Source organism: Asparagus officinalis, chromosome 10 (assembly GCF_001876935.1).
Source record: "Asparagus officinalis chromosome 10, Aspof.V1, whole genome shotgun sequence".
Taxonomy (NCBI): domain Eukaryota; kingdom Viridiplantae; phylum Streptophyta; class Magnoliopsida; order Asparagales; family Asparagaceae; genus Asparagus; species Asparagus officinalis.
The window spans coordinates 71,822,986-71,846,258 of record NC_033803.1 but is presented as its reverse complement, the minus strand read 5'-3'; the positions used below and the strand labels follow the sequence as shown (position 1 = coordinate 71,846,258).

The following is a 23,273-nucleotide window of genomic DNA, read 5'->3' as shown; positions in this document are numbered from 1 at the left end:
AAAAGAGCAGGCAAAAGATGTAGAAGAGGACCTATTTCAAAAATACAGATTTCCCCCCTGGGGAAAAAAATCAGTAATACAGCAGTGGGTCACTGGGGTGTGCACTAAGGCACATCAAGAAACATTGATGTGTAAGGCCCACACCTCAATTATCCAATGTGCTCCACATTCTTGTGGATCACTGATGCCATATTCTAAAGCGTTTGCTGCCCAAGGCGATTGCCTGCTGCGCCGAGACGACACCAGAAGTATAACTATAAGAAAATTTAAATCATTTTGCTCTCCAGCTGAGCTGCTCTTATGCATTGAAATGTGCTTCTTATGCTGACTTTCATCATGTTAATGCGAAAGTTGATTAGGACCTATATGGAATGCATATCACTTGTTATTATTGTGTTGTTTAATCAATGTCAAGAGAGTACTAGTTGATGTATGTTGTTAAACTAGCTGCAATAAACTATAATGAGTGGGAACTGAAAATGACAAGAATGCTTTCAATGTACTGAAGCTGGGTATCAATAATATTAAACACGCTGGAGTGACTTACCTTACACAATACATGGGTTTTCCTGTATAATTACCGATGTAATACAGCAGCTTCCATTGTTTGTTACATTGTTAGAGCATGCTAACATTTAGTTAAAAAATGCTGGGAATCTGTCAACTGACATGTACTGGGTGTTTCTTCTCTGTAGGAGATGTACAGACAGGTTGGTCCTCAGTTTCGTGAAGAATTGCAGCGGCAATATATTCCTTCATCAATGGTAAAATTTCAAACTCATCCAATATTGAAATGTTTCTTTGCAGGAGCAGCAACTTTCAAGCTAAAGACAATTTATGATCGTTAAGGCCCATTCTCTTTGAAATATTTTTGGATGCTTTTGGCAATTAAATGACACATAGTCTAATAAATTTTTTTGATTCTGCAGATGAAAGAGATTAATGCAAGGCTAGAAAAGATAGAACCGAAAGTAAACCCATCCGACGGAACAGGGACTCTGACTCGCTTTGTACCCATAGAAACAAAATCATTTAATTCTGTCCATAAAAGTAAAAGGGGAAGTCCAAGGTCTAAGAGCACCCCAAGGGAAACACCATTTTATGGAGCCGCAGGTCAGTGCCATTCTTCATCTCAAATCTATCCATGTTTAAATTTATTTCACCCCCCCACTAACTATGGCCAAACTCAAAGAGTCCTATTCATCTATAAGCTAGCAAATTTTTATGCATATTTGGAGATTTCTGTAGATCTCAGTAATCTCTTGCATATCTCTGAAGCCTCAGTTTCATGAAACATGACACTGAGGGAAGAGAGTTTTGGTTAACTGGTTGTTGTGTTTCAATACTAAATTTTGTCGCCAAAGGGCAGAGGAAAAAGAGTAGCCAAACTGTTTATACTGCTGATGATCAATTGGTCAGCTAGTTTAGTGGTGATACCAAAGTGACCACCAGAAACGAAAACAGGAAGAAGTCCCACCACAATGCACACAAGAAAAAACAACTTTTGAGGAAAAATCTTGCTAAAGCAACCTTACCATTTATGTTTATTGATTGGACATGTGTGCAAACTGATGACTTTTATCAACTCTGTGTAGGGCTGTATGCATAATTACATGAAGGGGTTTATATTAGGATTTTATGTAAGCGTGAAAGTTTAAATCATTTCACATGCAAACTTCAACTTCCAAAGAATGTATATAATTTATGAAATGATGATAAACTTCAGAAATGGAAACCTTTTAGACTATAGTCCCCATTCCTTCCTCCTCCCTCTTTCCTCCATTGAACCACACACACCCGACCTAAAGCCTCCATCTGCAAGTTAGTAATATAGTGGGTTGGTCTATTCTTGATGAATGCGTGTTGTTTAACCATATGTTGTGTTGTATTGTCTGTAACTAAGTGGAAAAGACAGCTTTTGTTTTTATTGTATCATTGTTATGTTAACCATCTGAGGACCAACCCTTGCGCCATGCGTCGCTAAAAACTACACGCCTTTTAAATAATTATGGGAAGCGCTTATATTTGCCTAATTTAATGAACTTTCCCTGTATCAATTCGTCATGCTTGTTCCTTTTTTAGTTTATAAATTTTACTAGATCTCTGAGGCAAAGTTCCATCTCTTGCTTACTCAGTTTTCCAGCGGAATCAAACTGCCAGAAAAATCATTGAGTCATCCCTCTCTGGAAGGCCTTTTGACAATTGTTGCCTATTAGCTATTTCTTTTATTGGTTGCATCCAATAGCTTCAAATTTGCATGCTATTTGAGTTTCAAAGGCCAGTTTTGACATGTTCCAATCAATGTTGTCAATGCACGAGGCACAATGCGTGGCGCAAAGTATCTTTACGCGCACATGCGCAAGGCACAACGCGATGTGCGCGCCCAAGTAATGCGAGGCGCACACCGCACGCATAATTTTTCAAGATAGATAATCAAGCACGAAAGAACATGTTTACGAATTCACGTGAAAAATATGTCAAGGTAAATAATATCTTATTACAAAATCACAATACATGGTCTTAGTTTCTAATGCTAACCCCCAACATAGTAGCAAAGTTCATAATTTTTCAAATAAAATGTCAGCTCAAGACTAATATCCAAGCCAAGGATTAGTTATGATCCTCAATTGAAGGCTACTAAAAAGGCCTAATGGATTTATTTCACTTTTTAGGATATATTATTGAATATAAAGACTTGATTGAAGTGTTAACAAACAAAATTATGTGCATATGTACTATATGCACCCTGTGCGAAGTTAGGATGCATGTGCGAAGTTAGGATGCATGTGAGATGCAAAAGGTGCTACTGCATCAGATGCAGGGTGCTTCACCACTGCCCCCCATCGCAAGGCGTATGAGGCGCATGCTTGAAAACACTGGTTCCAATCGTCCATAATATCCATTCCCATAGAATCTTCTCATCTGGTTAAATATAACCCCCAAAGCTATGCGTGGTGGCACAAGTGCTTGCTCAAAGGTCATCACGTATTAATTCCTATGTGGACAGCTTCACTTGAAGTAATTGTATCTCTCTTCCTTTGCCAACCATATTGCTAGAACGCCTCCTCATGCCGCAACCGATCCACCCACAGAGATGCATGTCATTATGTTCGTCTGTCTTTTCTTTCATCCTTGTATTCTCCACCACAAGGGACTGCATTAATTCTATCCTATACAAATTGTATGTGGCTCATTGGTTTGAGCTCTATCTCATAATTCTATCCTCTTTTGCGAATCGTACTACAAAGATAATTGTCAGAAATTGCTTTCTTTATGCACAACTGACTGTAATTGGCATTTTGCTTGTGGAAATTGTGATTTTTAACTCGTAAACTTCCTTCATCAGATTTGCTCTCATAGTTCATTATGGGTTTAATTACAACCTATGCATCTCCTCCACATCTAAGGTTTTTATAACCTCTCCTTACATAATTGGAGAAATTCGATTGTCAAATATTTCCCGCTTTTGATCATGAGATGGTTATGTGGATCTTTTTTCTTCTTGTCTTTTTTACTTTACACATCTGCACGCAATGATACCTATTTTGCTACTTGCATTGGCCTGAATTGACTTGAGAACCAACTACAGTGAGTTGTTTTTTAATTAAATAAGCTAGTCAGTTTTATTGGCCAGTTAGTAAATTTCTCTTGCTTTCATGCTTTTATATTTTGATGTAGTTCATGAGTTTGTTTCTTTTGAGCTGCAGGGGAGGCTGATGTAACTGAAAAGCCTGTGGACCCTATCATGGTCTACTCGGAGAAGGAGCTAATTCGGGAAATTGAGAAGATAGCATCTACTCTAGTACCAGAAAAAGATTGGTCACTCCGTATAGCTGCTATGCAGAGAATTGAGGGCCTGGTTTTTGGAGGTTATACCGCCGAACTTCATTCTCCTTTCAGTATTTCAAGTAAAGGAAGTGTGTTACTAGTTTAATGTTGGATCTCAGGCTCATCGGGATGGCCTAAAACTTTTATTAGGTTTACCTTTCTTTTTAGCGAGTCTTTGCATGTTTGATGATTCTCGTCTGTCTTTTGAATAGAGTGGACATGCTTTTAATGAAAATATCTTTCTAAGATTGGTTTCAGCTCTTGCGATTCTCCCTTGAAAGACACGCTTCACTATAATGCCACTGCCACCTTAAGTTACAGTTTCTTCTAAGATTTTAATTTATTTCCAAAATTAAAAATTTCCAATCTACTTTGCTTTTATTCTCGTGTATATCTTGGCAAAACATTAAGATAATCTCAGTTCAAATTGTGGCTGAAAGTGGTCTTCTTCTAAATCAAATGTTTGACGCTTGATAATAGCTTCTAAATATTTTTCCTCATCTTTATGGCCTATTCGTAGGATGTGGCATTGTGATATCAGTTGATATTATACTTAAAACCTTTCGTTTATCTTTTTAGGTGCTACCAATTATCCATCACTTCCCATGATCTTAAAGCAGCTTGTACCTCCTTTAAGCACTCAACTGTTGGATCGACGTTCTAGCATAGTTAAACAGGTAACTGCTATTTTTTTAAAGTCCTTGTTGATGAAGGATAGGTAGTATATGACCTGTATGCCAGGAGATAAGAGGTTTATCTCTTTCTTATGATCCTGAACCTAAACTCTTGGGCTTGTTACTTATTCAGTGTTCCTCACTAGTTCAAAACAACACATGACACCACTCTTGGAAGGTTCTTGAATTTTTCTGTTCGTATAAGGTTCATTTTAATATTATGTGCATGCTTGTAGGCATCGTGATGGTCTGCCCATTGTTGTTGATAACTATTTCCTGTACAGGGCCTGTTCCTATGGAGAGCTCCGCATCCAATCCCTTCGCTTTTTTTAGCCATCTTTCCTTATGGCACGCTCATTCATCTTTCCTGTCTTCCAAGCGAGCCGCCTTTAGAATATGGAAAGAATCCATTTTGCTTTTTGGCTTCCGTTGATCATTATACTGAAGAGTTTTTTCCTTTATGCCTTAGGTGTGGCCTCCTGATCTGCCTATACCAAGGTTGATGTCCTACGATCTAAGCTGATTTTGCCAGTGAGCTATCAAAGGACGAGTAGTCCAGACATAAAAAATCTTATAGCTTTTCTTCTTTTCAATCCGAAGCCCATTACACTGCAGTCAGTTATCCTTAAACAAGGGTGCGTTCTTGCGTTCATCTGTCTCGTTTTTGGGTACTTCCTTCCCTGAGAAGGGTACTTGACAATCTATTCTCTAATCTAACATGCGAATCATTTTTCAAAGAGTTTTTTCTTTCCTTTGCCATCATCTTGCGCGGGAGAATATTCAAGGCCCGACGTTATGTGTACATAAAGAGAAATACGGAAAAAGAAAAAAATGGGCATCTCTGGCGAGATCTTTTTTCATAGGCAGCTCTTATCGTGAGAAAGCTATAATTCCGGATACCGTGGTTTTGCTTATAGAAAAATTGGGTTATGGGGGAGAGGGAGGGGGGGAGTGGAAACACCAATTGTAGTAGAAAACGACCGCATTACAACATAAATTAAGACAGTCGATCGAGAAAGAAAGGAGACACCTTTTCCAAGTGGTTGATCTCAGCGTGTAAGCCGCTGCTTCATTTCGTATAGTGATAACACTTTCTCTTTCTTAGCGCTCCACCCTACGGAAAACTTTGGTTGCGCTTTGGTTGGCTTTCTCTTATGCCTCGTTTGGTACACGGGAATGAGTGAGAATGAAATGCAATTCCAACTCTTTATTCATGCATACCCAACACGATGTATTTTAGATGCTAGAATTACTATTCTCATTTCTTATCAATTCCCACTTTATGTGGGAATTGTCATTCCTAACCATTTGACAAGGAATTGATATCCACACTTAAGTGGGAATAAAAATAATTAAATAATTTCCGATTATACCTTAAAAGATACGAATAGGTATAAATTCCCATATGAAAAATTATTTCTATAGAAATAATATCATTAGCTGCTTGTACAAATATAAAAATAGATGTAAAATGTTAAAATACTATTCTTTGTTCGCCTTTGCCCTAGTTCCGAAGCGTCTGCAGTAGGAAAAAATCTCGTATTCGCCTCAACGCGACTCAGTTAGGTGACCATTATTTCTTTTTAAACTATATAATCTTTACCTAATCTTTACAGCAATTTTTTATCTTTTGACGACTCGGTTGCGTAATCTATTGGCAAATTAGGTTAGCAAATATTTTATCTTTGAATGTATGATTCGAAGTTCCATTGAAGCAAATATTTTATTTTTTGTATGTTTTCTATTCCTAATCAATTTTTTGAAAGTTAAAGGTGCATTTGAAATTTCATAGAAATTTTATATACAGACTAAATCATGTAGCATGCATATGGAATTCAGTCTATTGTATACGTTTGTGCACAGTGATGCTAGTAGCATTAGCTGCTCAGACAAGTAGTATGACATGTAGCATTAGAAGTTAGAAATGTGAAATTATAATTATTTATAATAAAAATAGTTTCTATAAAAAATATTTTTCAATTAGTAAGCCAAAAGTCTGAAACTGTTGCTGAGACGGTGTACCAAAATATAATTATCAACCGAAAAAATTATTTCTATAAGAAAAATATCATTTTTATAGAACTTATTTTTCTAAAAAATAAATTGTTGTCATTTTAAATATATTTTTATGTTTTTAAAAGGACAATTTTAAAAGCATCATTTTTTCAATTTTATATAGCAAAACCGACCACATCGCAAAATAATCTGCAAAACCGACCCTTTTCCGAAGAAAAGGGTCGGTTTTGCAGTTGCGATGTTTTTCGCGCTACACGAGACTGCTAGTCCCGTGTAGTTCGATCAACAATTGAAATGCACGGGACTGCATCGTTTGCATCATTTTCGGAAAAGGGTCGGTTTTACAGTTGTGATGTTTTTCGCGCTACACGAGACTGCTAGTCCCGTGTAGTTCGGCCAATAATTGAAATGCACGGGACTGCATCATTTGCATCATTCACATCATTCGCGCTATACGGGACTGCATCATTTGCATGCTCTACTAGTTTGAAATATCTGACCTTGCATCATTTGCATGCTCTACTTCAATCTTCTCGTTACAGTAACATTTTACATAGTAGTTTGTTGTATTAGTTTTTACCGGTTAGAATTTGACCCGATTTTTGATAGACCATTCTCCTATTGTAAAGATCAATGCTTCCTTGCTCTCGAATAGGTCCCCTTATTTAAAAGTGAAGTCCTCAGGCCGTTGAAAATTTGGACAAACATTAACAAATTCAGCTTGAGAAGTATTTATCCAATCCTCATCACTGTTATAAACAGCTGTAAATAGCCCCGTAATAGCGGCGCTAATAGCGTTAGCGGTCCTTTTCAGCGACGCTATCGTCCGCTACGCTATCGCGCAATAGCGGTGACATATTACGGAATATGTTTGTTTGCAAAAGCTGCTAATAGTGTATCATAACGATAAATAGTGAGCGATTGCATTCGAAATTTGCTTTTTGACTGCTATTTAAAAGCAGTCTGAGGCTTATTTTTTTAAAATTAAACTCAACCCTTGATCATTGCATTCCACTGTCTCCTGTGATTTTCAGCATACTCCCGTCACCTCTAATAGCCTCCGGCATCTACCTTGATACTTTCTCTCAACTCCTTCACCGTGAGCTCCTTCTTAGGCCAGTCCTGTCACCGCTAAGCTCTTCTTCTCGAAGACGACGATTTTTTGACTCCTTCAGTCATCTTCAGTATTACGTGATGGTTACATGTCTATGTCATGTTTAGGATTTCTTTAAATCATGCAATATGTACTTTTAGATTTTTTTTAGTATTTATACATATCTAAATTAGACGGCTATTTGACTTTGCGTTTTTTACCGTTATTTTGCTGCAATAGCCCGAAATAGCCTTAGCGATGCCTCACCGCTACGCGACGCTATCCGCTATCGATAACCTTGATCCTCATTATGAAACTCGTTAGGTAACTGATCTTCAGCTTCCACATTATATTGTTAACATTAAATTGTTCCATCCAACGGGAATCATCATCGATTTCAGCTGACACCTGCATGCTATCGATTTGCACGCCTTCTTCAATATTTTCTGAGTCATCATGTATTTCTTCTTCTACAATTGATCCGGTCGGTAGGTCACCCGTAACATGGCCCGAAGCGTTGTTAAATATAGTACTTGACGTCCCACTAAGAGAATGACCACTTAAATGTTGTAGTTGAAACCACAGATCTTGACTTGGAGATGTCATAAAACCACTTGACTGATTGTCTAAATCAAGCATCCGAGAAAATCTCCTTGAGGTCGTGAAACTTGGACAAATTCATGAATCAGATACTTCTCAATGAACAACTCAATTGACACTTGGTTCTTGACTAATTGTTTCATGTCATTCAATTCCTCATTGTCGGTAATCTCCACAGTAATAGTTCTACTCATTTATCGAACAGTTGAAGAACACCTTAATTGCATACTCTGCTTTATTAATTTTAGTAACTCTGTGTATTTCATTCATAACAGTTGAAGAACACCTTAATTGCATACTCTGCTTTATTAATTTTAGTAACTCTGTGTATTTCATTCATCATTCCATCAAAATTACATGACTTATTAATTTTAGTAACTCTGTGTATTTCATTCATCATTCCATCAAAATTACATGACTTAGATAGCATAAACGTTTTCTTAGAACCTACCTCATACATAGACATACTATTCAATCCGGCGCCGAGACTTCCATTGAAAAAGCAAATAATAGGTATAGAGTTTGCCATCGAATTTGAAAATCAACAGTCCATCATATGTAAATAATCTATTATAATTGAAAATATTAATCTTAATTTAAAATCAAATTTAAAACCCTAATCTCAACTGAAAAACAAATAATGGATAAAAAACCTATTCCCAATTCACATTATTCATGTCTAAACCCTAATCATATTATAACTAAAAATTATTTATAAAATCCTAATCCCAAATCACATTATTCATGGCTAAACCCTAAACCCAAATCTCAACTGAAAAGCAAAAAACCCTAATCCCAAATCATATTATTCATGGCTAAACCCTAATCACATTATTCATGGCTTAATCCTAATCACAATACTCATGGTTAAACCCTAATCCCAAATCTCAACTGAAAAGCAAATTTCATGGCTAAACTCTAACTCCCAATTCATATCCCTCATCAAATTTAACAACAAAATTAAAAAATTTATCTTGATGGGAGCTTGGTCGGCGACAGTGATCAGGAGCTTGGTCAGCGGAGGTCGGCGGGGGGCGGCGGAGTCGAGAGGGGCGAGAGAGGGAGTTGAGAGGGGCGAGAGAGGGGAGGGGTCACGGGTGCAGGAAATGAGGGAATGAGGGTGGAGGGTCACGAGTGTCGTAACAAGAATGAAATGCACGGGACTGCTAGTCCTGTGCATTTCAATTGCTGTCCGAACTATACGGGACTAGCAGTCCTGTGTAGCGTGAAAAACATCACAACTGTAAAACCGATACTTTTCCGAAGAAAATGGTCAGTTTTGTAAATTATTTTGAGATGTGGTCGTTTTTGCTATATAAAATTAAAAAAAGATTGCTTTTAAAAATTTGTCCTTTTAAAATTCTGTGTTTTTGTAAGGGCATTATTAGAGAACTAAATTTTATTCTCACTTGTAAACAAATGATACCAAATATGAGAATGAGAATAAGATTGCCATTCCCTTGTCATTCTCTAAACGTGCCCAAACATAAGAATGAGAACGCACATTCCATTCTCACATCTATTCCATTCCATTCCTATATTCTTTCCATTCTCACTTGACTCCATTCTCGCGTACCAAACGAGGCGTTATAATCTATTTTCTCTGACTTGACTCAGCTTAGCCTACTCGACTCAGTGGTTAGAGTATCGCTTTCATACGAGGAGAGTCATTGGTTAAAATCCAATATTAGGTGAAACCGGCCGAGCACAGGTGTGTAGAGAATAAGTAGAACTATGCTGGATAGAACACGTGCGAGCCTTTGACAATCTTTGTACACGGTAGCCAACATCCTGGGGTAGAGCAAACAAAACAAAGGCGAGTCGTCAATCTTGCATTTGTAGTCTTCTTGCGCGGTAGAAGAAATAAAATCGTCGCCATTGTTCTCAGATAAGGCAATACAGCAAGGCAAGGCCCTGCTGTTTCAGCCATGGAACAGGGGAAGGGGAATGTGGTGGGCGGGCCCCTTCACTTTCAATCCGGCAGAGACTCCATTTGGATTGTCCCAGTGCCAGACTCGTGTTCATGGAGTTGGCGGAGTGTGCTCTATATCTGAGAATTTGCAGAACATGTAGTCCATCTTATAGGGAAGGGAACTCTTCTTATCTAAAAAGGGAGTTCGTTCAGTGACCCAGTTCTTTGAGTCTAGCCAAAGCCAAGTAGTTCAGCTAAGATTCATGGCATTTATAGAGCTCTATAGCCAGAATAGAAAGTAAGGTTAAGGGGAAGAGAGAAGGGGCTTTAAAAGAGAACTAAACTGATTCAACTGATACTTAATGGAAACCCTTTGGCAAGAGTGGGAAAGGCCTTCACGGAATGTGGACCCGACAATGGCATCTTAAATGAAATCGATCACATATTTGCGATTTTATTTTGGAGTTTTCCTAGCTCGGTCGCTAATGACCAGTACTGCAATTGAAAGCCATGGTATCTTATCCTAAAAGGCAGAGGAGGAATTTCTGATTGCCTAGCGAGAGTCATATTCACAAAGCATAAAGCTACTTACTTTCATTGCACTAGTTTAGTCTTAAGTCTAGTGGCTGAACCCTCCTTTCCCTCTCTGGTTATTAGTCTAGCAAGCATCCGGCTTTGAATGAAAAAAGCTCAAAAGCCTAAGACTGCAGAGGAATTAAAGTCTAGTACTCCAGGTAAATGAATCGATCTCTCTTTCGTTTAAGACTAGTTAGAGCAAAGGATTAGCGGAATTGTAAACGATTTTTTTTTTTTTTTGCCTGTGATATGATATATAGTAAAGGAGCATAACAGATTTTCTGGTTAAATACATCACGAGATGTTTTTCCACACTTCCACATTCAGTTCTAGCTATTTTCGCACCTCCTAATCGACCTGAACAACAAATACGTATCCCCTCCACCCTTTTTGGCATTATTAAAGGAATATCCTTTACTATTTTACTCAAAATGGAACGAAATGAGATATGATTGTTACTCGGTTGAAAAGAGATATCTTGGGCAATCAGAGAAGCACTTTGATAAACAAATTTTATATTTACCGACTCAATTAAGGTGTTAGTCTTTGTCTATTAGACGAAAAAGATCGAATTTTTTGCACTTTATTCAAATAAGAGTTGTACTTGCACAAAATTCTTTTGTTTCTCGGTATGATCTCTATCACCATCTCTATTCCCTTTATAAATTCTCCTATCCACCCAATTTCTCTATCAATTCTATTACGTTTTCTTTACCCATGAGGATTCAACATTTGATCCTTAATTGACCTAGGAGTTGTTGCCGGGCATACTCAAAAAATAGGTTATTATACACCCCAATCCCAGTTGTGTTGATAAACCGTTGGAGAAAAGTAAGATTCTTGATGGTCTTAAGTCCTTTTCTTGACTTGTCTTAGTAGGGCCTTTCATTATATAAAAAATCTTCATATCATGAACTTGCCCAAGTCAAACTCTTCTTTTTGTGGTAGAAGGTTTTGTTAAGCTCGTCAGGTGTTGGCGTAAGTACTACCGTTGCTATAGCTATTCTTGTTAAAGACTTTCACTCCAACTCGCGTTCTTGTTCTTCAAGCGGTTTCACAGAGAATCTTTCCTTTCTTTCGTCCTTCTGGCAAAGGTTTGAATTTGAATGAAGAGGGGCTTGGTAGCTAGGAAAGTTAAGTGGCAAAGGTTTGAATTTGAATGAAGAGGGGCTTGGTAGCTAGGAAAGTTAAGTGAGGTAGCCATTTCTCGTTCATCAGGTATTCTTCATTGTAGAAGATCACACTGGTAAGAGCTTCTTCTTGTGCAACGACAGAGGCGACATTCCATTAAGATATTAGTGGTGCAAACTTCCTTGCTTTGCTACATGCTTCTTTCACTTACAAATCTGAACTGATTATGTTGGTTTCCTGAACAAATTTCCCTTTTGCTTGCTGGTTGGATTAGGCCTTTGTACCTAGTATGAACTACAAAGTCATTGAATCTGGATCCTCCAGTTCCGTTCCTTCGCTCCCAACTCTTAGAAAGAAAGTCAACCCATGCGCGCCTTGAGCCATGCACACCTCATAAAGGTTTAGTTTTCCTCACGAAGAAAGCACCTTACAAATCTGAACTGATTATGTTGGTTTCCTGAACAAATTTCCCTTTTGCTTGCTGGTTGGATTAGGCCTTTGTACCTAGTATGAACTACAAAGTCATTGAATCTGGATCCTCCAGTTCCGTTCCTTCGCTCCCAACTCTTAGAAAGAAAGTCAACCCATGCGCGCCTTGAGCCATGCACACCTCATAAAGGTTTAGTTTTCCTCACGAAGAAAGCACCTCTGGTCGGGTCTGAGAATCCTAAGCCGCCTTTCCCTCGTCCCTCGTAGAAGAAAAATGTGGGGTAGGCCTAAAAGACTGACTTTCCTCCTTCCAATCCGGGAGTGAATTTGTCTAGTTCTATTTTGACTAATTCAAATATGTATACTGAGTAAAAGCGGAATATCCTCTCTATATTCTTGGTAGAGGGAAGCCCCATGATCGATCACATCTCAAGGCCAAAGAGTGCTCTTTGAACGCTACTATGCATCCTTGTGAATACTAGAGTGGTTTTTTTGGGTATAGCAGGACTTGAACCTCCGACCATTAGGTTAAAAGCCCAATGCTCTACCAACTGAGCTACATACCCGATTTGACAATTAGGACTGGTGCGGAAAAGAAAAGATTTGACAATTAGGGCTGGTGCGGAAAAGAAAAGAGGGTTGTCAGACCTTTTCTTCTTATCATATCACAAGGGAACAACTCTATATGAGGCTCGTATTGCGAAGCAAGTATGGGAGTTCTTTTCACTCATTTAAGATTCTATCTATAAAAGAAGGTTAACTGGGGAGACTACAGTAGCTCTCACTGAGACTATCTACGAATAAGGTAAGGTCGTCTTTCTTTCCGGTTGGTTCGATCAAAAGGAGCTATGTTCTATGGTTTGACATTGTTCCGACCGAGCACTCTCTTTTCTTTGTCCCATTCCGTCTGACCAACCTGCTAAGGGTTGTGAGGTTGGAGTAGGTAGGAAGAATGAATCTATGCCCTCTTCCATTCTCAGGCAAGGAAGTTGCTGGCCAGCGCCCACTCAACTCTTTGAGAGCCGGACAAGCAAGAAAGGAGTGGTGGTTGGTTCCGATTTGACAAGTCAATAAACTATGTAGAAGATCCAGTACTTTAGTATTGAGAAAAGCGAGATCTGGCTTCCGAGCGAGAATGAGAAAGAGGCATATGATTGGTTTGCTACGCTACGTACGTTGACCTTGGTTTGGCAAATTCATCCAATTGAATCACCACCTAGGACTGGTATTAGATAGTCCGTCTCTTTTTCCTACCGAAAATGATGATGACAGATAGCTTCCCGCCCCGCCCGGATGGGGTTAGCAGAGAACCACTATGCTGCTACACTATGCTTCGCACCTTTGGAAAGAGGGGGAAGAAGGCTATGGCAGAGAGTAAGGAACTACTCGGTCCTCTTTGGTTGTGCTTCTTTCCAGGAAGCACTCCCTTTATTATGTATAGTTTGTCTTTTACCAAGAGCACTAACAAGAGAAAGAAGGAGAATAGCACCAGGAAACTTACCATGATCCGTACCAGAACCAGGCCAGTTACCACAACTAACCAATTCTACATCGAGGTCCAAAAACTCGCCTTGTAGCTCGAGTTTTCCCCACAATATCTGGGTTCCTAAGAATATAGTAAGAAGATAGGACTGCCTTCCCGTAGTAATCCTTGCTTTTTTTTAAGAAAGTGGAGCGGGGCCAATTTCTCGTACTTGCTCAGTGTGCCCCCTTTTGTCGAGTGCACTACCCGCTTCACTGAGCTGTTGGCCTACCAAGCACTTGCCAGCTGCTCCTGCTGCCTGCTTGGCTGGTAGAGCGCTCATTATCCTTACTGTTCTCTCTACTGGGCCCTCTCCCATTGCTCCAAGGACTTTAAGCCAACATCAATGCTTTCATCAACATTTGTTGATTCTAGACCAGCAACATACATCAGAACCCGTCCTCCTTAAAAGGCAAGGTGTTTTGCTTAACAGGGGCCGGGTGTTGACACTTGTTTTATATAGTCTTGTTCTGGGTTAAGCTAGGAGTTGAGCAGTCTTCAAGTTCAACAAGGAAGTCGGAAGAACTCAATCCAAGGGGGGAAAGTCATTTAATCTAAGAAAAAGGGTGGAAATCAATCAAAGCCATCTAAGGCAGATACCGGTGTTTGCTCAGTGCCTTTTCCAAGTCTTGTTTCAATGCAATCATTCTCGACGAGGGCTACATGAATTCTGCTGAACGTTCATTCTTGCTAGAGAGAATCTAGACTGTTGTGGAAGCTGTACTCTGAACATTTCTCGCACTTCAATATTTTATAACAGTTGTCTGAACTTATGTGGAAATATTTGCATGACAATTTCTTCATCATTGAAAGGCAATTAGCATTTTCCTCTGTCTGATGTCATTCCCTTGTTCTTTTCTCTTTTTTGGCTTTTATATTGTTGGTATATCTGTGCTTGTCTTGTTTTTCACCAAGAAGGCTGGATATAATGCTGAATACTCTTGAGGCTTTGAAAGGCATGCATCAAGGGGAATTATTCAATACTTTTTTGCTATTGTCTGATCTGTACTTTTTTATAGGCCTGTCATCTTCTAAACTTATTATCTAAGGAACTTTTGGGGGACTTTGAGGCCTGTGCAGAGTTGTTCATACCGGTAATATCACTGTGCTGATTAGTATGTGGCTGTTAGCTTAAGTTTTCTGAAAATAGTTATTAACCTATGAATTAATGTGTTTTAGGTGTTATTTAAACTTGTTGTTATAACTGTACTTGTCATTGCTGAGTCCGCTGACAACTGCATAAAGACGGTATGAACTCGTAGCACTTCCCTTAATGATTTGATCCTGTACTTTTACTGATGTTTGAGTATCCCAGATGTTGCGCAACTGCAAGGTTTCACGTGTTCTTCCTCGCATAGCTGATTCTGCAAAGAATGACCGAAATGCAGTTCTTCGTGCTAGGTAAGAAAAATTAATTCAGTTAGGTTTGTGCTTGTTGCTTTCATCCTTAGTCCACTATATGTCACACTTTCTCAGGTGTTGTGAGTATGCACTGCTAATACTCGAGTACTGGGCCGATGCTCCAGAAATACAGAGATCAGCTGATGTTTATGAAGATCTCATAAAGTGCTGTGTTGCAGATGCTATGAGTGAGGTATAGGTTTTATTTGATTATCCTCAATCTAAATTTCATGCATATGTTGTATAAAAACTGGGTGCAAGTTTGCTTGGGTCATCACTGCCTAGTCTCGTTCGATGTACCAGCAGTGTATTTTTTTCTGTTTGCTGATCAATATTTTCTATCATTAAACTTCACATGTTTGTTTTTGCAAGAAATGCTAGGCTTTAGATTTGATAGTGTGCTTTCATATATACATTGTGTGTATGCATTCATGGTTTAGTGTGGGTACATTTTTTTCATTCATGAACCCATTGTTCCCATACAATAAGTTTATAACTATATATTGTAAATGTTGCAAAATATTAGGTTGTTATAACTTTGATACGTTTATATGGATTTTTTTCATCATAATCTTTATATTCATTTTTTCTTTATTCTTCGAGTTGTATATTAGTCATTTTCATTTCAAATGAAGAATTGAATAGCTTTATTGAGACATACAGATATGTGTGTCAGTTTGGATGTGGTCAGGCTTTTATAATCATGTCACCATTTATACATGGAAGAAAAACTGTAGCCAAAATAAGCATGTTGATGTTGACAAGTCACAATACAATAAAAGACTAGGTTTAAAACTGGTGTTATCATTAACATCTACACAACTCTGGTTGAGGAGAATCTCCTGAGATGGTTGGACGTGCAGCAAGATCTATAAGCGCGTTGGACATGTGCAGCAAGTCTGGCAATTGCCCGTGTGCAGCAAGACCAATTAGTGCATTGTTAGGGTGAATGACAAGATTGTAATGAGAGTGTGATTAGAAATAGGGTTGAGCCAAAGGGAGCATAGATCATGGTAATTTGGGTGGACGGCTCAATTTATGGAGGTGAACAGAAGAATGACGTGTGCAGTTGCCCCATATAATCGAGATAAAGGCTTTGTTGCATTTATTGTTTCTATCATCTATATAAACTTTCTTTCAGCCCATGAATATATACTTGTATATAAGATTGCTCTCTGAGCTGTATGATTCCTGATTTTCTTTAGAAACATGAACTAAATAATATTGTGATACACGATATAGGTTCGCTCAACTGCTCGGACATGCTACCGGATGTTCACTAAAACTTGGCCAGAGCGATCTCGTCGCCTTTTTTTGTCCTTTGATCCTGTCATACAAAGGGTATGCCACTGCAGGGAAGTATTTGTTCTAGCTTTCTATATTTTCTATTTACACGATGAAAGTATTTGCAGATAATTAATGACGAAGATGGAGGCCTGCACAAAAGATATGCTTCCCCCTCACTTCGCGAAAGAGGAGGGCAGCTTTCACGGGCTCCATCTCATTCCCCTACATCATATATTCCTGGTTATGGTACTTCCGCAATCGTTGCAATGGACAAGACTTCTGCTATTGCATCTGGAGTATCTTTGTCCTCAGGCTCTCGTCTTTCATCACAGTCGAAGACATCTGGGAATTCTGTGGAGAGAGATCTTGAAACCATGCTGCATGCCAGCAAACAAAAGGTGTCTGCAATTGAAAGTTTGCTAAGAGGTGTTAACCTATCTGATAAATCGAAGTCCTCAATTACTCAGTCAACCAGCTTGGATCTAGGTATAGGTTAGGATGCTTAGACCTATTGGTAATTATATATGTTATATTTTTTGATGTTAGCATCTTTGAATACTTTGACCAATATATGCTTTTGTAATGTAGCAGTAACATTGTTATCCATAATGCTGAACCTCTAAATGAGCTAAAGATTTATTCTCTCTTCTCCTTTGGTCCTAGTGCAGGATTTGACACCCCATCTGCCCGCGATCCGCTATTTCCTAGTGCAGTTTCTGGTTCAAGTAATCTCTATTCACAGAATTCACTCGATTCAGCTGTCAGTGATATTACAAGAGGTGCAGTAAGGAATGGAGGCTCAGATTTAACTGATCTCATTTGTCTTCAGAACCATGCTTTAAACGACTCAACCAAGTCATCCTACCAAAGGAATCTGTCATCTGATTCTCCATCTGCTTTGTCATTGGCCACAGTTAGAAAATCTTCTGGAAGATCACTAGATGTAAGTATTGAAGAAAATAATGATATCAGATCGACGAGGCGTTTTACGAATATGCAGACAGAAAAACAATTCGTGGACACACACTATAAGGATTCCGTCTTTAGAGATTCACATAGTCATTATGTTCCTAATTTTCAGAGACCACTTATTAGAAGGCAGGTTACAGGAAGAGTTTCAGCAAGTGGTAGAAACAGTTTCGATGATAGCCAGTCATCGTTTGCTGAAATGTTTAAATTTGTTGATGGCCCAGCATCCTTGAATGATGCACTCACTGAGGGTTTGACTGCCAACTCGGATTGGGCTGCTAGAGTTTCTGCTTTTAACTATCTCCGAAATTTGCTGCAACAAGGATCAAGAGGCGTTCAAGAAGTTACTCAGAATTTTGACAAGGTTATGAAGTTATTTTTTCGACACTTAGACGATCCTCACCATAAAGTTGCACAGGCAGCTCTTCAAACACTTGCAGAGGTTATTCCAGCCTGTAGAAAGCCTTTTGAAAGTTATATTGAAAGGATTTTACCGTCTGTGTTTTCTCGATTGATTGACCCAAAGGAATTGGTCAGGAAGCCTTGCGCAACAACGTTGGAAATTGTTGGCAGAACTTACAGTATTGATTCTCTGTTGCCTGCTCTTTTACGGTCCCTTGATGAACAGAGGTCTCCGAAGGCAAAGTTGGCTGTTATTGATTTTGCAAATAACTCCTTCAACAAGCATGCAGCAAATTCTGATAGTCAACATAATAGCGGGTTTCTTAAGCTATGGCTCGCTAAATTGGCACCTTTAGTATATGATAAAAATACAAAACTAAAAGAAGCATCTATTTCTGGAATTATTTCTGTTTACTCGTATTTTGATTCAACAGCAGTCTTGAACTTTATTCTTAGTTTGTCAGTTCAAGAACAGAACTCATTGCGGCGAGCACTTAAACAGTATACTCCTCGTATAGAAGTTGATCTGATGAACTTCTTGCAGAATAAGAAAGAACGTCAACGTTCCAAATCATTTTATGATCAGTCCGATGTCACCGGAACATCTTCTGAGGAAGGCTACATTGGCACGTCGAGAAAAAGTCAACTTTTTGGCAGATACTCAGCAGGTTCAGTTGATAGTGAAGGTGAAAGGAAGTGGAGTTCCATGCAGGAACCAGCTCTCGATGTCTCAATTGGCCAGGCAACATCTGATGACATTCGCCGGCCATACCAAAACATTGAACTTAACTTTGATACAGATGCAGATGCTGTTGGTCAAAAGAGCAGGGAAATGACGTGCAATGCTAACAACTCAGTAGAGAGTACGATGACATGGATGAATGTCATAGAAAAATCTGACCAAAGTATAGAACATGACAGTCCTTCAGGAACTCCTCGACTAGATATTAATAAACTTTTGAATTATAACGGGTCAAGGGCCACTGGATTGAGTCCTAGTAATGAAAGTATCCAAGATAAGGAGCTTGCATGTGAGCAGCTTAATCCTGCTAAGAACAATTCTCAAGTTGATAATGGGCCATGTATTCCACAGATTCTTCATCGGGTAATTTTAAACTCTTTCTGCGGTCTTGCAAAAGAAAGTCCATTTTTAGATGTCCATGATGTATTAGATATATTGCCGGTGTGAATTAATAATATTCAGTTTCTGCAGATTTGCATTGGTAGTGATGATACATCAGCTTTAAGTAAACGGGAGGCGTTGCAGCAGTTGATTGAAGCGTCAATTATCAAAAATACCTCTGTATGGACCAAGGTAACATTGGTGACTGTTGCTGTTGCATATGATGTTTCTTGGCTTCATATATGTTTTTCTTACTGCCTTTTCTTAAAGTTTAAAGATGAAATTGCTATATATTTCGTTGCTCTTATTTCCTATCCTTGTATGTGATGCACATGCCTTTCATTGCTTTGGAATATTTGCATATCACTCTGTAGTGAGAGATGACAAGGAATTGAAACCAAATTATCTATTGATAGTACATTTAAATTGAACGCCAGATCCATTCAATTTGATTACATTGAAATAGACAGTGATGATGGAAAGTTGTTTAGTCTATAGTCAATATGATTCATTGTAACAAATCTTGATACTTAAGAGTTTGCTAGTATTTAGTCTGTAGTTTGAACAACTCGGCTGAGCCTCATGCATTGTTACCCCAGTATCTGAAAACTGAAGATTGATCATATATGTGCATTCGAAAGCAGGAGAAACCTAAACTTTGCATTAAAAATTCTATCATTTATTAAATGCTCCGTAGTTGCATGCAAAACATGCAAAGACACCTTGAATTCTTTAGAATGAAATTGACTAGATTCTCTGAACATTTAAAAATTTGGGGTAAAACATCACAGGTTTCTTTCCATCCATCTGTCCGTCATTACTTTAGTTTCCATGGTGCATTTACTTGGAAAATTATGAAGCAGACTTCAATCTATGTGACATTAGACGACTAATTGATCAATAATATTTTGTGTTTACATTTGTGACTAATCCTGGGAAAACGATCCTTGTTTCTTAACCTAATTGAATGTTACTAGAAGCACTGACTGGATTCAATGTAGATATATTTTATCTTGATTTAAATTTTTTTTAAAAGTTTGTGCGTCATTTGGACTGTTAGTGGGTATGTAGATGAAGGCAAATTTTAGTACACATCAATTTTGTATTTCATTTCACCCCACGTCTTTATTTTTGCCAATGTTCTTTCTTAGCACTCTTGAGTAGGCAAGTCAATTTTTAGTATGTTTTCATGGACGAATAAAGGATTGACAGCTGATGATATTACTGCAGTACTTCAACCAAATTTTGACGGCAGTACTTGAAGTATTGGATGACCCTGATTTATCCACCAAGGAACTTGCTCTTTCTTTGGTTGTTGAAATGCTCAAGAATCAGGTTTGGTAGATGTCCATTCTTCTAATTCTTCTTCATTGAGTTTTCCCCCTTCTTCCTGGCTTCTCTCCTTGTGTGCTGATTTTTCAGTTACTAGCAGAAGGAGGCAATGGAAGATTCGGTTGAGATTGTTACTGAAAAGTTATTACACACATCTAAAGATGGGAATGCGAAGGTGGGATACTTCTCTTTCTTGCTTTAGCTTCTGTCTGTTTTATGGTTCTTCATTTGTTAACTTGCTGTTTTTGCTACAGGTCTCAAATGAAGCGCACCAATGTCTGACCATTCTCTTAGCTCAATATGATCCATTTCGATGTCTTACTGTATGTGAATTTCAGATGCAACATATAAATGAATTCACTAGTCAAAGCCAAACAACTTATGCCTTTTGATTTCCTGTTTGCAAATGCTGCAGGTTATTGTTCCTTTATTAGCCAGTGATGATGAGAAGACCCTTGTTATTTGCATCAACTGTTTGACCAAGGTGTGTTTTAAGCTTATAGTTCATTTCTCTGAAATCTAAGCCCTATCTCACTAAACAACCTCTTGCACATAGTACTGGTAGAAACATGGAATATAAAGCATTCCTGATCAAAGTCTTTATTTTAATTTTATTTCATACTTTTATTTCGTAAACCTGTTTAACCATACAAAAACAAGCCGCAAACTGTTGTTATTGAGCGAGATCTTGTAGGTTAAATAGAAATATCATTGTTTTTTCACTTGCTTATCTGGTCGAAAGAACATTATTACCTATATATACAACCTTAAATTACAACCTTGGAAGACTTAATATCATGCATTATCATCAGTGTTCAAATTTCAACCAGCATTGCATCATAGCACTTTGTACACTTGGAAGTATAACGTCCCTGTATCATTACATTATAGCGGTTTTTGTTCCTGTGCTGCGTGGTGATATCAATATCTTGGCATTATTTTCCAGTGCAAAAGTTCAGAAATTCAGCTATAGGCTGGAGTAATTTTTATTATCTTAGTTGGTTTTGTTTGGGTTTAATATGTATTATCGTCTAAACTTTAAAGTGTACCTAAAGCATTTGGCTGATACCTAATATTCTAACTAAAAATAGAGTCTTTATGATTCGTTTCATAGGAATCCAACTTAAACTGATTATGTTTTTTTTTTCATCTCAGCTTGTTGGTCGGTTTTCACAAGAGGAGTTGATAACACAATTGCCTTCATTTCTGCCTGCACTTTTTGATGCTTTCGGGAGCCAGAGTCCAGATGTTCGTAAGGTTTGTCTTATGTTCCTTTATGATATCCATGCCTCCAATTTTAGTTGTACAACATATTGTGAGGTCCTAGTATGAGCATGGATAATGCAGACAAGAGAATAGCATCACATCCCCTGGCTGATAGAAGATGAAAACTTGGTCTCTGCATAAAAGGAAACTCAGAGCGGAGGTTGGTGATAAGAGATGGGAGTATATGCAAGCATAAATAGTGCTGAAAATCTAAGACGCATAATGTGTTTGTATAAGCTTTCATCAGTTTAATATTTTAGATCAACTTTTACTTGCCTTATATGCAGATATAAATGCGATCATGCATATATCCATGGGAGCAACTTGCAAGTATCTCATCTTCTGCCTTTTTAAAACAATCTCCTTTCTTTTTCCTTTCGAAGTTTTTAAAACCGTAGGGTGATTTAATGGTTGACACTGAACCACAATTAAGTTTGTTGCTTGAAAACATATACATACCTTGAAGCCTAACTTCCTTCCCACAATTTTTAAATGAGAAAGAAGCATGTTTCTGCCTGCGCTCAAACACATCTTTTTGGCTTGGCAACAAGATAGATCCTGTGCCCGATTTCTTTATTACTTCATTTACGCATAATTTACCGATTTCATTAGCAAGAGGAAGCATAAACATCTTGGGTGCTGTTTGATAATAACTAGAATTCTGGCAGACCCTGTTCGTCTCATCAGAATGCAGATATTTTATCTTGGTCATGGTTATGAAAGCAGATTGTAGTAATGACAGTGTTGATGAGATCAAATTTCTTCGGACGAAACCTCATTGGTTATAACACAATTTCCTATTGGGTTCTTGCAGACTGTGGTCTTCTGTTTGGTGGATATTTACATTATGCTTGGCCAGACATTCCTTCCATATTTAGAAGGGCTTAGCAGTACTCAGCTGAGGTTGGTAACTATTTACGCTAACAGAATTTCTCAGGCAAGGACTGGCACAGCAATCGATGCTAACCATTGAAGATTTTATATTGGTTCATTTTTTGGGCGTTGTTTGGTGAGTGAAGTGGCATTTGTGTTGTTTATTCATTATGTGTATTTGTACAGTGTAAAATGTGTGCCCGGTTGGTGTTTGTACAAGTGAGTTGGTTTTTCCAGTGTTGGATATCGCTGCTGAGTGTAAAATTTATGTACACAAGTGGGACTAGTGATTCTTTTAGGTGTTTTGCGACAGATTTGGAAGCTTATGTAATGTCCCCTCATTTTCGAGAGTTTCCTTTGTTAGTATTTGGGAGCGCTAACGTATTTGTTGTAGCAAACCTGATGTACAGTAAGTAGTATATTGGTATCACTGCAAAGAATGTGTAGATTAGCATTCTGAGATTCTTTAAGAGTCTCGTATCCTTTTACGACAACTTCTGGTTGATCCTTTGCGGATGTTTTCGTGATAAAGCTGACTTGTAGGCTGATGGTGTGCTCTTAAAATTGTGACATTCGAGTATATGATTTATGAGTAACAGGAGAGAAATGTTGGTTATGGTTATCATACAAATCCATGATTATGATCAGTATATCCCCGAGTTTATGTTTGGAAATGAATTTATTCTATAGGAGTCTCTTGCTAATGTCAAGCGGTCCGTTATCTCGGTTAATTACACATCGACCTTCTGTTCGGGAACTTATCATCCATGTAGTTTCGTTTTGGCAGATACAATCCCCAAGTGAAGTTTGCCCTTTCGCAGTTAGTTGTTATTATCCTG

The 23,273-nt window shown here is 38.2% G+C and overlaps 1 protein-coding gene and 1 non-coding gene across 8 annotated transcripts in view; one reads left to right on the top strand and one right to left on the bottom strand.

Moving 5' to 3' along the window:
- Nucleotides 1–22,939, top strand: part of LOC109826218 (CLIP-associated protein-like) — a 25,895-nt gene extending 2,956 nt beyond the window's left edge. For 2 of the 7 annotated variants that reach the window (XM_020393224.1, XM_020393218.1), the window contains exons 4-21: nt 696–764; nt 930–1,113; nt 3,708–3,869; nt 4,408–4,505; nt 14,801–14,875; nt 14,961–15,029; nt 15,097–15,182; nt 15,258–15,375; nt 16,425–16,523; nt 16,595–16,961; nt 17,138–18,945; nt 19,045–19,155; nt 20,194–20,298; nt 20,396–20,470; nt 20,550–20,618; nt 20,711–20,779; nt 21,451–21,552; nt 22,376–22,939. In XM_020393224.1, the coding sequence (XP_020248813.1) occupies nt 696–764; nt 930–1,113; nt 3,708–3,869; nt 4,408–4,505; nt 14,801–14,875; nt 14,961–15,029; nt 15,097–15,182; nt 15,258–15,375; nt 16,425–16,523; nt 16,595–16,961; nt 17,138–18,945; nt 19,045–19,155; nt 20,194–20,298; nt 20,396–20,470; nt 20,550–20,618; nt 20,711–20,779; nt 21,451–21,552; nt 22,376–22,534 (3,825 nt within the window). In that variant the 3' untranslated portion in view covers nt 22,535–22,939. The other 5 variants (XM_020393223.1, XM_020393219.1, XM_020393221.1 and 2 more) reach the window with 5 other exon arrangements.
- TRNAK-UUU lies at nt 12,753–12,825 on the bottom strand. Its single transcript has one exon. It is a non-coding gene; the product is annotated as a tRNA-Lys (tRNA).